General features: G+C 33.9%; 1 protein-coding gene across 1 annotated transcript; it reads right to left on the bottom strand.

The window, feature by feature from the left end:
• Positions 1-1,595: 1,595 nt before the first annotated feature.
• On the bottom strand, positions 1,596-16,465 carry LOC148305929 (Golgi-pH regulating cation channel). The gene is made up of 11 exons (XM_088265802.1): positions 16,332-16,465; positions 16,187-16,247; positions 15,990-16,078; positions 13,418-13,591; positions 9,408-9,575; positions 8,522-8,679; positions 7,798-7,923; positions 5,619-5,834; positions 4,717-4,837; positions 4,028-4,175; positions 1,596-2,261 (listed from the first exon to the last, which is right to left on the bottom strand). The coding sequence occupies exons 1-11, from the start codon at positions 16,425-16,427 to the stop codon at positions 2,053-2,055; spliced, it is 1,566 nt and encodes a 521-aa protein (XP_088121928.1). The 5' UTR covers positions 16,428-16,465; the 3' UTR covers positions 1,596-2,052.
• Positions 16,466-16,594: the final 129 nt, after the last annotated feature.

The raw sequence follows: 16,594 nt of genomic DNA, 5'->3' as shown, positions 1-16,594 counted from the left end.
TGCTTTTGCTGGGCTAAGGGATTTGTGGTAAGTAGATTGTAAATGTTTTTGTAATTAAACAATTCAAGTTTTACAATGGAAGAAAATAAAACAGCAATACTAAGACTGTGAACTTCTTCTTTATATGTCAGGTCCCTACTTGCTTCTACCGACCATGACGATAGTCAGTTTACAGCTATAGTAAGAAAATAATAAGTTTAATATACATAGGTACCCCTATTCTGAATTACAATGTATTAAACATATATATTATGTACTTTGTTTTACAAGTATTATTTTGGAGATATAAAAATGTGGCGAATATATTAACCTGTCCGGGAGTATGGCCGTACATGTACGGCCATACCAAACTTTCCTCAAAGGAGTATGGCCGTAATTAAAGCCTGGTGACATTTACATCTAAAATGGCACTTGTACTGCCATCTCCGGTTGTATTTTTTTTTTTTAATGAATACAAAAAAAGATCTCACAAAGGCATGACCTGTATTGAAACAATATAATCACAAATCAAATCATGTTGTAAATAATAAAACAAATTCAAGAAAATATGTTACTTATAGCATTGACTATGAAAAAAAACTCACTCCCCAGATACAATGTTGTCCGCAGAAACTCACTCCCGGACAGTTTAATAGTAGGTACGTATCGACACTTAAAATAGGGATACCTAGAGGTTGAAAATTTGAGATACTTAATGTGTTATAGGAATCGTCCTATCACTAGATCAGATTTTAACCTGCGAATGTCAGGAATGGCATTGCACACCTTTTTATAACTGTTTATGATGCATACCACACGTAGCTGTTTACATCGAGCACTTGTACATATCGCTGGCTAAATGCCAAAGGGCCAGAATGCAAAAAAATACTCTTTATTTCAAAAATGGTATCTAAATCGTCAACATTTTCATATTCGAAAAAGACACCCACAATTCTAGCGTTAGAAATGTCCATTTCTAAAGCTAGAATCATGGGTGTCTTCCGAATATGAAAATGTTGACGATTCAGATACCATTTTTGAAAAAAAGAGTTTAATTTATTTTTTGCGTTGTGGCCCTTTGGCATTTAACGAGCAATATGTTGACATGCAATTTCTCTAAATCATCATTTTATACAATATTATGATTCCATAAAATAAGTATTATTTTTAAAACAATAATGAGTGATCGCGTTGGATGGTAACAGCCTGCCGATATACACATAAATCCTTGACAAAAAAAAAAAAATTGTCATGTAATACGTTGAAACTAGGGATACAATATGTATGAATAAAATAATAAATTTGTTAAGTTTACAAAATGATTCGACTTATATCAATAAAACAATTTTAACAGATTGATGCTTCAGCAGCATGTGAGAAAATAAACCATCAAATTAATGAATATTTTTAGACAACTATAATAAACAATGTGTTCCTTGTACATTTTGGCTTCAATTGTGCACTTTTTTGAATAATAATAACAAATATAAAATAAGTAACTAATATGTACTAAATCTAAGAACGGAAATTGCATATACAATATATTAAATTTTATTCTTTAAATCAAATGTCTCAAAAATCCAACAAAGATGCGGGATAAAGGAAAAAAAATGATATTTCTTTTTGTTTACAAACTGCAGTGGCGACCCTCGTTACGAGGCAATCAACGCTAAAACGACAGTTCTATTTAAAAAAGGTATTTTACTCAACAAAGAATTAAATTAATGGGTTTCCAAAAGATGGTAATAGGCAATGCCTCCTAAATAACTATAACTGGATAGTTATGTATATAATCTATTTCTACGAGAACCATTAACACAATTTTACTGCGGCCATCTGGCAAAGTTTAGTTAAATTTATGCTGTTTTTTTTATTAATTCTGGACTTTTTTTATTAAATATGACAAAACGTAAACAAACAATCCGCGGTGCAATTTTCAGACATTTGAACCCGATGCAATAAATGAAATGGTAAGTGAAAGTGAACGCTAATGGAGTAAAATAAAATTTTGCTTGGAGCTCAATAAGCTTAATGTTTCTAAAACTTTGAAGATATCTGGATATAACTGATGTTTTACTGCATCTTGGAGACTTCAAACTTGGTGTTGAGGATCTCCTCATCAGAGTCCAGCACGGGTAGAACGGTGGTCGGGATGTTTTCTTCCACCCAGCGGAGGTCAGCTTCCTCACCCCGCGACGGTGGGGGCGGACTCGGAGGGTTTTCCACATTATATCCTCGCATTTTCACACCGTACGCATCACTAACAAATTGCTCTTCCTCTTCTGAAAAAAAAGCAAATGTGAGTAAAGAGTAAAGAGTAAAATTATACACTAAAAGCGATAAAAAAGAATAAAAAAACTATAAAAAAAGCGAGATCTATTGTTTTAGTTTCTATTTCTTGAGAGTTCTATAGTTTTACTTTTAAACTGAAGATATCATCCACACCCAAATGGCGTATAGGGCTCAGCATCAAATCGACTCAATCGTTAAATATACGAAGATGGGATAATCAATACTGCGCTTCCGATTCTTGGGTACAGGAGTGAAATATATTTCATGGGATGCAAATGATGTACGTCAAGAAACACAAGGTGAAAGCTATGTGGTAAATAAATTGAGTATTCACCCGGGAATAAAATAATAGTTTAAATTTTTAGGATTTAATAAAGTTATAATAGAGGGAATCAACAAAACATTATGAAAAAATTACATTGCCCAAAAAAAACTGACTACCCAAAAAATTGGAAGTGGAATCTTTAGATGGCCGGATGAAAAAAAGGTTCATAGGTAACCCTCTCGAACACAAATTGTGGAATGTAAGTTTGAAAAATACCTAGTGTGAAATCTCTAGTAAATATACAAATGTTGGATTTTAATATTTGAAATATATATTTTTTTGGATATATGTAATACTTTTTTATACACAGTAAATATACAAAACTTCGAGACATTACAAGTGCTAAAAGAATACTGAATATGAAGGTCCACAATAATTTTTGTATCCATAAAAATTCCGAATATTAGTGCTGCATCCTAATTTCGTATTGTAAAACTATTTAGAACATTCAAGCAAGTCTTAGTAAACAAATTTATATGAAAAGCATTATTTCACCACTTTGGTGGGACTTTTAATTTACATATTTTTGAGACATCCATACGAGAGTTAATTATTTCAGAGTTAAATAATATCGCTCACTCATTTCAAGAACGTCATAAATCAAAAATCGTCAATTTTCAGTTGTGCATGTTTTCGGAATGCCCAGAAAATGTACTATATCCCAGCAAAAGCAGCTTATTTTTAACTTAATATTTACCCGCTACAGGGCAGAAAGTGTTGTTTTTGCACTTTGAAGAAAAGGTATTGTTTAATTATTTTTTTATAAATATTTTTCAAATGGAGAAAAAACCTTCAAGTTTTACCTAGAAAGATCTGATGCACAGTAAAAAGTTCAATAAGTGGCTTGATATTCATTTTTAATACATTGCATTACATTTTTAAACTTTAAAAATGATCTCCTGAAAAATCAAGTTTTTTGATTTACGGCGTTCTTGAAAGGAGTGAGCGATATATTACCCAAATTACCTCTTTCACAATATCTCCAAAGCGATCTGTCGACTTATGTTTTACTAATTTTACAATTGAATATGTACAAAAAAATAAAATGCGGTCTCTCATATTCTCCTTTAGCTGTTGTGATATGATTTAATATTCCATAGAGTAGTTTTCCGCTTGGATGGCTTGACTCTGACCAATATTTGTACCCGACGGATTCTCCAGTTCTTTGGACACGTTGGGCGTGGCAACGAGGATAGCCTGGAACGACTAGTTGTGGTCGGTAGCCTAGAGGGAAAGAGAGGGAGAGGAAGATCCCGACACGATGGACCGATCAAATTAAGGCAGCAGCAGACACCTCAGTGGTTGGAGCGCTACGTGCAGCGCAGTCAAGGGATAACTGGAGAAGAGTCATTGCTTCTGCAAGGGTCACAACCCTCAGCAATGAGGAATAAGACGGGGAAGAAGAAAGAGTAGTTAAATGTTAATACTGACCATCGTCATCATCAGGATTGTCTAGGAGTGGCGTGAAAGCGTATCGCTGGTTGTTATTAGTCGGCCTCCAGAGCACCATGATGACTAGCAACACTATGGAGAACAGGACGTGCCAGAAGGCATCATCCACCCACAGCTCCTTCCAATCCTGCCAACCAAACCAATACACATGTCCAAATAATAATGTAATATTATAATGGAAATAAAAAAAACAAAAGTGATTTTAGAAGTCAACCTACTGCTAATTTACAGTACACAAAAGAAGATTTTTTTTGATATTGGACTTTGTTAGGGAAATATACAACATTTTGAGTGCATCCAAATACATACTTGTTCACAAATATGGATTATCTCTAATTTTAAGAGTTATTTTTTGACATCTTATCCAAGATGAAGAAGAATATGGAATCTTAATAAATACCACTATTTCTTAAAATCTATTCTACTAAGTCTGGGCATTTGCGGGGCTGACGACCATCATAGACTGGAAGTGATCACTTTACACATGTGTAACATTCACCAATTCTACCCATTATTGACAACCACACTACTCAAATTCTTGGAAGTTTTATACATATGAACCAATTTAGAAACCTTGTTCTTGAATCACTAGAACTTCACTAGAGACATCTTTTAAAAAATATATATGTATGGAAATATAATACATGAAGTTATATTAAAATACTTACACTTATACAGTCTGCAAAGCTGTGCGCTTTAATAGAGTATAACATATACACCAGGGATGACAACACGGCGAATATTAAAGTATTGGTGAAATGCTTGTACAGTGTCAACTTCACCATGTTTCTGTAACAGATATTCATTATTATTATTGTGTAATTATAACACAAATATTTTTTTGGAACTTATTCACACCCAATGGTTCATAGCACTGCATCATGCATCTAGGCAGTGTTATCTTGATTGTTAACACACTATGGACGGGGAAAGGTCTACCCGTTCAATTGATGCTTAAGGATGGGAAGGGTATTTTTACCTTCTGCGCCGGCCTCGTTTCAAAGTCAAAAAGGAACGAATTACACATCTAATGTTTTTATAATAATATTCTTCTTCAAACCCTTATCCGCACCTCAATGGGGCACTGCATCAGATAAACACAGTGTTTCTTGATCGTTAACACATGAAGGAAAGGTGATCAGCCTTCCCCTTCAGATACCAGTCCAGAGTAATATTGAATAAATATTAGAAAATATTAGAAAATGAAAAAAAATCACGAATTTTTATTTGACCACCCCCCCCCCCCCTGGGAATCGAAACCGGGACCTCCAGAACGGTAGCTTAGCGTGCTGACCATTACACTACGGAGGCGGACATAATCTTATAAGAATATAATGTAATAATATAAGAAGCATAGTTTCCGAAACTACTTGTCATAATAAAATAAACTCAAGTGGTAAAAAAACAAGGTTTTTTTTTATAATTTCATCATGTCTTACCACAAAGTGAATGCCGGAGCCATAAATAAAATACATAAAAGAAAATAAATAAAGAAATGAGAATGAGAATCTCGGGATAGATTTTGTTATTGGAATATCTCAGTAGACTAGCATCGCTCAAAGATAGTTACCTGCGCAGTCGGAGCGTGCGCGTGGTGTTGACAAGTGAGGTGAAGACCCACCAGCAGAGGGCGGCATCCAGCAGAGCCAGCGGCGCGGCGGCTAGCAGCACGTCTCCCGTGCCCTGCGAGGAGCCCCCGAGGCGCAGCCACGCCTCCAGCCCGGCCATGGCGCCCCACACCCCGCCCAGCGCCACCACGCGCTGCAGCATCGGGCCAAGGCGCGGCCTGGGGACAACATTGCAATAATTTACACACACTCACATTTACCTTCCCTATCCTTACTATCGTACCTGCAAACAAGCTTCTAAAATAAAAGATGCTTTGCAGGTTATTTCTAATAAATACAAAATATAATAAAAAAGTACAGCAGGGCAATTTACCCTCTGTGCGGACTAAAGGAGTGTTTGGATTACAGTACAGAGAATCTGTAGGTTATTTTTATCCAATAAAAGATAAATGTATTGTAAATTTTTTAATGTATTTTTTTTTTAAATCAAACATTTTAGTTGGTCGAGATTTATTTAATGACGTAAAGTAAAGTCCTCCATAGTGTAATGGTCAGCACGCTCGGCTATCGTTCTGGAGGTCCCGGGTTTGATTCCCAAAGGGGGGGGGGGTCAAATAAATATAAGTGATTTTTTCACTTTAATATTTATTCAATATTACTCTTGACGGGTACCTGAAGCGGAAGGCTGATCACCTTTCCATCATGTGTTAATGATCAAGAAAACACTGCGTTTATATGATGCAGTGCCCTATGCACCATAAGGGTGCGGATTAACGGGGGTTCGGATTATAGAGGTACTGCTGTATATAAAGCGTGCGGTGTGTGGAGGACAAAAGCTTTGAAGTTCGATAGAACAAACAACTCTTGACCGCACGTATAAAAGATATTCTTTCCAACTTTGTGCATATTGCCAGAAAGCCAGTAGTCACAGGGACAGTCGGGAAGGGGGGAGCAAGAGGATTCTGGATCTCCTACAAGATCAAATTTAAATAAAACACATTACACACTATGTATTACTTTTTTATTAATTTGGCGTTTAATTTGTAGAACTCCATATTAATTTATGTATTCATTTTTAAATCAAACACATATTTTTTGAGTCAACTAAGTTATTATACACTATTATATATACTATACTATTATATATCGACGTGCCCTACGTAAAGTGCTCTAACTACATTTTTGTCAATTTTGAGATATTTGGTGTACGTTAACAACAGACCGTTATCTACAAATATAAATAAACAAAAAATATATATTTAAAATAAATTATGCCTAGTTTTCAGGCGTATAAGACGCTATCTACATCGAATTTTCGAAATGAACTGAACTCCTAAAATGCTGACTACTTAATTTTGACAAAGCATAAAGTTTTAAAAAGATTTAATACATTATTTTATAGTGTTTTTGAATGTATAATACTAGTTTAGAATGTCAGATAAAACCGTTCATAAATAAAAAAGAATAGGTTGAAAAAATCTTCTAAGCTCTCTCCTGTAAAGTAACAGATTTGCAGATAGAGTACTTTACGTAGGGACCGTCGATATACACTATATTACTATATCGTAGTCGTACAGGAGAAAGTGACCAACTACTAAAACGTAAAATGTTCAGGAGGGCCATTTCAGTCACATTTGCTTGGCAAGAAAATAATCATTAATACAGTTAGTCATTTTTAACAAGTCAATATATTATACTTCCAAGTTTAAAATCATTTGGGATTTTTTCAGGGCAATATTAAGCTAGTAAGATATCAAATAGTCAATGATCAGGTTTTTGTAAAAAATGCACTTGGTCACTTTCTCCTGTATGACTACGATATACACCAGGGGTTACCAATCTTTATCAGTTTTACAAGTTTAGTATTTTGTCACGGCGCCCTATTTTAGTAAGCTATTTGGAATAGATATAGTGAATATATGTATATATAAATATTATAGTCGAACGAAATAGGTACCTACAATAATAGTATGTAGTTGGGTAGAAAGATGCTTGTTCTCAAAATAGAAATTGTTGCTTTATAGGTACCTGAGAATATTTGTGGTTTCGGATAATGATAGATGATCGACTCACGGCGCCCTCTTGACTTTCTACGGCGCACCAGGGCGCCGCGGCGCACACTTTGGGAACTCCTGATATACACTATTATATATACACTATTATATTTACACTATTACTTACTTAACAATGCCGAATCCAAGTGAGACAATGATGACCAGCATCCTGGCGAGAGCTCTCTTGGCCACTGAAACCCACTCGGCGGTTAGCACAGCTCCTCGTAACAGCACTCCCGTGTTGTTGATGGAACTGGGAACCAATTTACAACAGTTATTACAAAATACAAAAATTATACTGTATACATGTATTAACCGGTTAACTGCTAAAAGCATCTTAAGACGCATAATTTTCTGTGAATGGAGCGCCGCTCATACAAAATTACGTCTTAAGACGCGCCGTTTTAAATGGGCTTTTAGTAAAGAAAATCAATTATTTAAAATGTACAAATATATTAAACACATAGTGACATCTATTGAGAATTTGTTTGCATACTTAGAATTGAAACAGAATTTGTTTTTACCACTTTAAACGTAAATTAAAGAGAGCTTTGTCGTCGGAACAAATGATGGCGCTCAGGGTTGTCCAATAATCCCCGAGTTGCCGTCACTGCCGAATCTGATGACAGTGATTTTAGTGACGATTCTGATGATTTTAAATTTTTTTAAATCATCAACAATCGATAAAAATGCGTAATCAAATACACATTCCTTCTAGTCTCTAAACTATTGTAGCCAAGCATACTCTGGAGAAACTCGGTCGGGTAGAGCCAAGGATAATAGCCGTACTCTCTCATGTAGAGATTTAATAAAGTAAAGTAAAGGTTTAATACATGGACAGTAGTGCTAACCTGTACTCGGCGAGGAAGGTTGCCTTCTCCAGCATGCCCAGCAGCAGCACGGCACCGATCCAAAACTGGATCCTGAGTAGGTCTCGCCACTGGAGGGCGCACACCAAGAGCCAGCCCATTCCCAATACCACGTACACTCCGCACATTACCCCGTAGAACTGGAACATCACAAGTGCAAATGAAGGCATCGCCGACACAAAGCAATATTTTTCAGCCTGAATATAATAATATCATAAGATTAACACACTTAGAACGGGAATGGTATTTCTACCCGTTTGGTCGATTGATGCATGAGGACAGGACGGGTATTTTTACCTTCTGCGCCAGCCTCATTTCAAAGTCAGAAAAAATGAATTATTCAATGTTTTTATATTAATATTATGTATCAATCTCTTTGTTAAGAACTAAACTATGTGTACACAAGCATCAAAACCTGTCGCCAGCGGTCTGCAAGCGTAAAAAACACTCGTCCGAAATGTATTAATCATACTCCTTAATCCCGCGCGGGTTTATTTTCACAAAAATTGAACTAAAAACATATTGTTCTTCTAACCCTTATCCGCACCCAATGGTGCATAGGGCACTGCATCATACTGACGATCGTAATTACATGAAAGCAAGGTGATCACTCCTGCCCTTTAGGGACCAATCCAGTAATTTTAAGATTAGATATGAAGTTTTAAATTCTTATTTCAATTTGTTAATATTTTTACTATACGAGCTTTATCTCTCTTAACCTGCGTCTCTTTCATTGCGCTCCTTACGGTTTCAAACCTTCCTTAGCCGCTTTTCTCTGACATAACATTTTAGGCTTTATTTATCACACCGTTGATCAAAACTGGAAAGTATATATTTTTTTAAAATATGACAATGTGATGACACTTACTGGTAACAGCGGCCAGTCGGCAGCGGAGAGGTAGCCCTGTTCCCCCTTCATGGTGATGGTGACGGACACATTGTACGAGGCCACGGATTCCTGCTGCACCGGATTGATTATCAGCAAGAACAAGTAGACTCCGTCCACGGGGATGTAGAATATCGGCTGGTCTCCGGTCTGCACAGAATGAACAACATACAAACTGGGGTGGTATTTCAACTTTTATAATAAATATAACTTTGTTTTAAAATCAATATAAATATTTTATTATAACTTAATTATAATGTCGACCGGTTTCAAAGCTAACCGCTTTTTATTCGCTTGAAAAAGAAGCGGTTAGCTAGACATTATTTTTTGGAATTTATGAATTCAGTCACATCACCCCACTACTTTACCAACTGCACTGATTACACTTTCCCGAAAGGTTTAAGTATAAACTCTGTCTACTCATCTATAAATCAACACATATTATGGCTCCAGAGTGTCTAAAAGAGCTGTATATTCCAGACCAATCGGTTGATAGACGTCTCATGCTTCGATCGGCTAAAACGACTGCAATAGGCAAAGTGATCTTACCAGCGCACTAAATTTGGCGAGCGTGCTTTGCAAAGTGCAATGCTCTTCCACCAGTGGTTACAAATAGTGAGAGTGAGATGATCTTTAGAAAAAAACTAAAAGCCCCTTTTTTTTACTAAATCATTTCCACCATCTTCTTTTCCCTAATTCATTCACAGCGAAGCGCCCTTCAGCTAGTATTTTACAAAAATGGCGCTATGAAAATTACCCCAATTTATTATTATTATTATTATTATTAACTAGCTGACTATGTAGTTGTGGCAACATTAGCTTTATTTCTATGTGGCGAAAAATACACTTGGATTAATTTTTACGTTCTTGATAATGTGGATCGATAACCAGTTTCAAAGTGCCATTCACTACAAATAAATGCGTGGTTGATGCGTTATCTTGCCTATGGAATTGACCATTTGTATGTGCTAAGATGACAACTATACGAGGAAACTAGGTTACAAACTTGTTATATGTATAAAAAAGTGTAAAAGCATTACAATGATAAAACATTAATACAAATTAAGAAAAAATTACAAGGTTTTTTATTTCAATGGATTGTTTCAAGTGGAAACCAAGAGTTTATACAGGACCTGGGAATGTGGCGGGAGCTTTTATGCCTTAATTGATACTTTATAAATTCATACTCTACAACTAAGAATTATAAAAGAACTAGTTGTATAAAAAAGACATTTATCTCTAATTTCACTTCATTTTATTTCTAGTTTATTGCTATTTTTTTAAATCAGGGGTTCCCAAACTTTTTGTACTCTAGAGCACATTCTAAAATACAGGTAAGGTGGCGGGCGCCACCTATTTTTAATAGACTTATTTTTAAGTACTATCAGCATAGGAACCACTCATACATACAATATCGCAAACATACATAAGTATTTAATAGACCTAGGCACTCAAAAAAATTAAAACTAACAAAAAATAAATAAAATTCACATTTTAAATTAAAGTATGCGAAAAAATTCTGTCTGTGTCGAATAGTGACGGGCACATACGAATCGTTCCGCCATGGCGCCCGCGGACACGGGGTTGGGAATCTCTGCTTTAAATCATTGTGGATTTTTTATTTTTTATTTCTCATTGTTTTTATTATTATTTTTGTTTGAGATTGTTATATTTTCATTGTATGATACATAAAGTATATACCATATGAACCTTAGAGGCCTGCAGACTTTGCCTCAAGGTTCGGAATAATAAAATAAATAACTGCTTAGTGGAAAATTGCATCATCTTACACCCCATTTCTCAGTATCTTCTTCTAACTCTAATCAGCACCCACTGGTGTATAGGGCACTTGATTGTATGAAAGCCGTGATACTTTGATCATAAATTACACGAAGGCAAAGTGGATCAGTCCAACACCTCAGGTACATATCCAAGGTGATATAACTCAATTAATATTTAAGTTAAAAATCATTCATGTTTATTATGACTTCCAGAAAATCAAACTGGGACTATGGCAGGGCAGTCAAATGCTGTAATATTTTTGTATGGTTTTAGCTTAAAGATAAATACTAATTTATGCAGTTTAAAAAAATATTTTTATCTTCAACGTAATGGTGATTATCATAGAAAATGAGTTAACACATAAAGATAAAAAAAAACATATTTTAAAGGAAATGGATACCCGCTGATAAAAACATATGCCATAATGCCAACATAGCGATATAATCAAACTGAAGGTATATTTTAAATTATCAAATAAATAATATTATCTTTTTTCAAAAGATTTATGTTATATTATGACTTAATTATGTAAAAATTCCTACTCTCAGAGCATTAGTCCCACATTTTAAAATGGGTTACAAAATGGGATACAGTTTTAGTAAGGAAGTCACTTGTGTGAAAACACATTATTAAAACCTACTCATAAAATGGAATATTCTTATGTTTTGAATATTGAAAGCATTAACTTTGTGGATCATATTGATATATTATTTCGAGAAATAAAAAGACTTTTTGTTTTGATCCACTCACATTTTTATTAACAAACTAGTTTCAATTAAACCCTGAAGAGGGCAACAGGTTGTTGCGGAAACTAGTTGGTTGATAAAAATGTGAGTGGAATATTCTTTGTTTAGACAAATTGTAAACAAGGACACAATATCATTCCACACCATATAATTGCTTGACGTTTAGTACAGCAAACCTCCCTCTAAGGTTGACATAGTTACCCTTTTATCTTAGGGAATTTTATAAAGGGTTAAAGTTTTAAATTGTATTTTTATATTTTTAATAGCGGAAATAACTGTAATGAGTCATTTAAAATTGAAATACAATTTAAAAACATAAACTTTCCCATAATGTCACCTCCGATAACGCAGTACCTATCGCAGCGTTATAGTGGGGTTTATAGTATATTCCATACAGCGCATTGTTTGACAGACGGCCTTAGTAATCACAACTGTAAATGTGCTAAGGTAAAGTATATGTCATGTTAACAGCTAAGTTGGAGATGTCATTCAATAGAATATAATGAGGTCCAATCCTTCCATTTTTTAATATCAAATACCCCAAAAACATTATGAAACATTTTTCCTTTGTGGCTATGAATCATCTGCACCATAGTTGTGAACAAAAAATATAAAGAAAGCAATCAAATACTCTGCGCACAAAAGATAATGGGGAAACCAATAAAGGCGGTGATTAAAAAGAAAATTACAGTCACCAGGAAAATGTTGAAGCCAAAATACAAGAATGTGAAGTGACGCGTTATGGTTTATATCTTAGAATAATAACAGAATTAAAAACTATTATTATAAATTATATATTAAAATCAAACACTAAATTTTACAGTCTACTAATTTGTATTTTATTATTAAAAAAACATAAAAATAAAATTTGTGACAATTGTTTTGCCTTGTTATGGCATTGTTTACATTAGTTTGAAAATGCCACAACAAGGCGAAACAATTGTCACAAATTTTATTTTTATGTGTTCTTAATAATAAAATATGTACAATTTAGTAGACTCTTAAAATCAGTGTTTGATTTTAATATTCAATATATAAAATAAAATGGAGTTCTACAAATTAAACGCCAATCTATAAACAATTTGGAACTACATACCACGTCACCAATTAGATTTACATTAATCAGAGGTTGATGTTAAGAATTGAGGTTGCAAGTAAAATAAAACACTGTTTGTTGGATTGAATTCTACATTTATTTATGTATATGTTAATACGTGATGCGTTTCGTCTTCTTAGGACATTATCAAACACTTACACATTATGAGTGTTTGAAAATGTCCTAAGAAGACGAAACGCGTCATGTATTAACATATACATAAATAAATGTAGAATTCAATCCAACAAATCGTGTTTTTTTATTATATATTACCCAACAATTCAATATGGAATTCTACCAACTGTCTGCAGTTAGAATACATAATTATTATGTTCATTATACCAAAGTAAAAAATAATAATAACTTACAGATATGCCCTTGGGTGGTGCGGGTAGTTTCGAGATGGACGGGGGCTGAGGCGGAGTGGCAGGGGGCAGGATAATGTGCGCCCCATGAGCGCAGGTGGCCTCCACCGGATTGAACGTCAGGCGATTCAGCGTTCTGTTTTCACTCATCAGAATACCCGACTCATCCCCGTTCAACTGAGAAATGAAATACCATGGTACTAGCACATGTTCTGTTCCACTGACATGCTGCATATATCGCTCACTCCTTTCAACAACGTCATATATGAAAAATTGTCAATTTTCAGTTGTGCATGTTTTCGGAATGCCCAGAAAATGTACTATATCCCAGCAAAAGCGGCATATTTTTAACTTAATATTTACCCGCTACAGGGAATAAAGTGTTGTTTTTACATTTTGAAGAAAAGGTATTGTTTTATTATTTTTTTTTAAATATACTAAATATTTTTCAAATGGAGAAAAAACATTCAGGTTTTACCTAAAAAGATCTGATGCACAGTAAAAAGTTCAATAAGTGGCTTGGTATTTATTTTTAATACATTTCATTATATTTTTAAACTTTAAAAACGATCTCCTGAAAAATCAAGTTTTTTTTATATATGACGTTGTTGAAAGGAGTGAGCGATATGTAATAGAATTATAAATAGTAAGAGTAGGTGGCCATACAAAATGGGTTATGTATGCAAACTTACCACACATGCATGCCAGGGAATCTGAATACATAGATTGATAGATATAAACACATGCGTATTCAAATGCATTGTTTTGTCCAAAATTCACAATAATCGGTGAAAAACTTTAGGAAATTTATGAGTTTGAATGAATAATATGTATATAATATTAAACATATGAAGCCAACATATGAGGTTTTAACTTTTTTAACATTGTGTTAAAAGTCTGCAGTCAATAATTTTTTCAATCCATTTTAGAAATGAAAAGGAAAATAGAATTTAACGATCAGTAATAACTGATTGTTACCTGCTAGCTGTAAATTGTTACTTCATTTGAAAATCATGTTTCCTTTGCTGTTGTGTAACTAGACGTTGCATCAGCAAAATACCACAATTCTCAGAAGTCATTGCCTTACATACTGCATAAGCGGTCTTAATACTTGTGTAGAGAAATATTTAACTCTACATATAATACCTTCATATTATGAAGGTATGCTTAGATTCATTTTGAAAAATGCAATCGTAAAGAAGTGCATATCTTGTTACAAATATAAAAATTATACTTTGAATAATGGTTTCAATATTGACTTTGTAACACTACATAATTATTCTCCTTCAAACCTTTATCCGCACCCGAAGGTGCATAAAGCACTGCATCATATGATGTATTATCTTGATTGTTAACACATGAAGGATAGGTGATCAGCCCTGCGCTTCATGGTACCAGTCCAGGGTTATATGAAATAAATATTAGAGTGAAAAAATCACTGATATTTATTTGGCCCCCCCCCTGGGAATTGAACCCGGGACCTCCAGTATGGTAGCCGAGCGTGCTGACCATTTCACTACGGAGGCAGACAAATATTAGGCGGCTTTATAATTAATTGTGATTTAAAATTATTAAAGAAAACACTTGTTTTGTTTACCACTTGAGTTTATCTAAGCTTCCATCTTCAGGTCTAAATGAAAACTAAAACATAATAAATAATTAACTGTTTTTATAAATAAGGACACAAGAAATAATATATTGTTTCAAAATTCTTCACCTTTGCTTTCCAATTTTTCTTTATTTTCATCCCCTTAACTAACCTCCCATCCCCCCCTAACTTACTTCTCTCCTAATTTATAAAACAGTTAATTATTTATTATGTTTTAGTTAACATTTTGACCTGAAGATGGAAGCTTAGCTTCCGAAACTAGTTATCTTAAATAAGTGGTAAAAAAAACAAGTGTTTTCATTCATAATTTCAACATGTCTTACCACAAAGTAAATGTCAAAATAATAAATAAAATAGCTATGATTTATTTAATTTTGTTCAAAGTGTTTTATATTATTTTATTATTATTTGTAAAGTTACTACCTTGTGGAAAGCAGACCTTCCATCAACAGGTAGTTAAAAACTGAAATCTTACGAATACAGAAATATCCTTACAAACTAGACCTTATACTGACGCGAGTGGTTAGGTGTCTGTTGTCTTTTATGAGACATAGAAATATGACATAAGGTTTATGGGAAATAAGGACAACATCGGAGAAGGATTGTGCAAGGTAAAGATATTTATAAAATTATTTTCTGCGTTGATATATTCAATAAAAAAATTATTAATTTGTAAGCTTTTTTTGATTGACTAAAGAATAAAAACTCAAAAGAAGTTTGCACTGATAGAGGGAATGAAACAACTTCAAGTCAATTCATCCTAAAACTATAGTATGAATAATATGTATATAATATTAAACATTTGAAATAAATATTCTTGAAATCGAGTAAAAAACAAGTGATTTTTTTCATTCATTTTTATATCATCTTTATCGAATTTCAATCACTGTCCATTTTATTGATTTAACAGAAAATGGACAAACGTACTCTTTATTTCAGATATAACTAAGTATTTATTGGACTTACAGGTTTATAGTAATCCTCCCAACATTTCGTCTGTGTGATGACCCATTGAATTGAGATTCTCAGATCAGGTTCAGTCGAATCGCACGTTACTGTAACCGAAAACAAATTATATCGCCACTCTGTTAAGACATCATAACCTCATTATACGAGGCGCTTAATCAGTCCGAAATGTTTATAGATTATAACAAAATCATTACCTTGAAGGTATATCCCAGAACCTTTGTACAAAGGCTTCGGAATACTGACTCGAGTGTTGTCCTGAAAAGATAGTGACATCGTGATTTTTGCATTCGTACTTTTCTTATTTAGAAAAACTTTAAAGTAATAATTGATTAGCCATACCTCTGTAAGTACAACGTCCCATTTTCCTGGATCAGGAAAAGCTACACAAATGTTAAATAATATAAAAAATGAGATGAGGGCCACCGGGAGGGACATGTTTACATCCTAGAAAAAATTTGACGCACCAGAAAGTCAAAGACAATAAGTAAACTTGTAGTTGCCATTGTAATAATTTGTCAATAAAAAAATAAAAAAAATAATATTCGAAAGCACCGGTGCCAAAGTTTGGATAGGAATCTTTTTATCAAAAGTGATAAATGTGA

Source organism: Brachycentrus maculatus, unplaced genomic scaffold (genome assembly GCF_059751285.1).
Source record: "Brachycentrus maculatus isolate JH-2025_06_01 unplaced genomic scaffold, ASM5975128v1 h1tg000258l, whole genome shotgun sequence".
NCBI lineage: Eukaryota > Metazoa > Arthropoda > Insecta > Trichoptera > Brachycentridae > Brachycentrus > Brachycentrus maculatus.
Note: the sequence above shows the minus strand (reverse complement) of the source record. Positions and strands in the feature narration are given on the sequence as shown.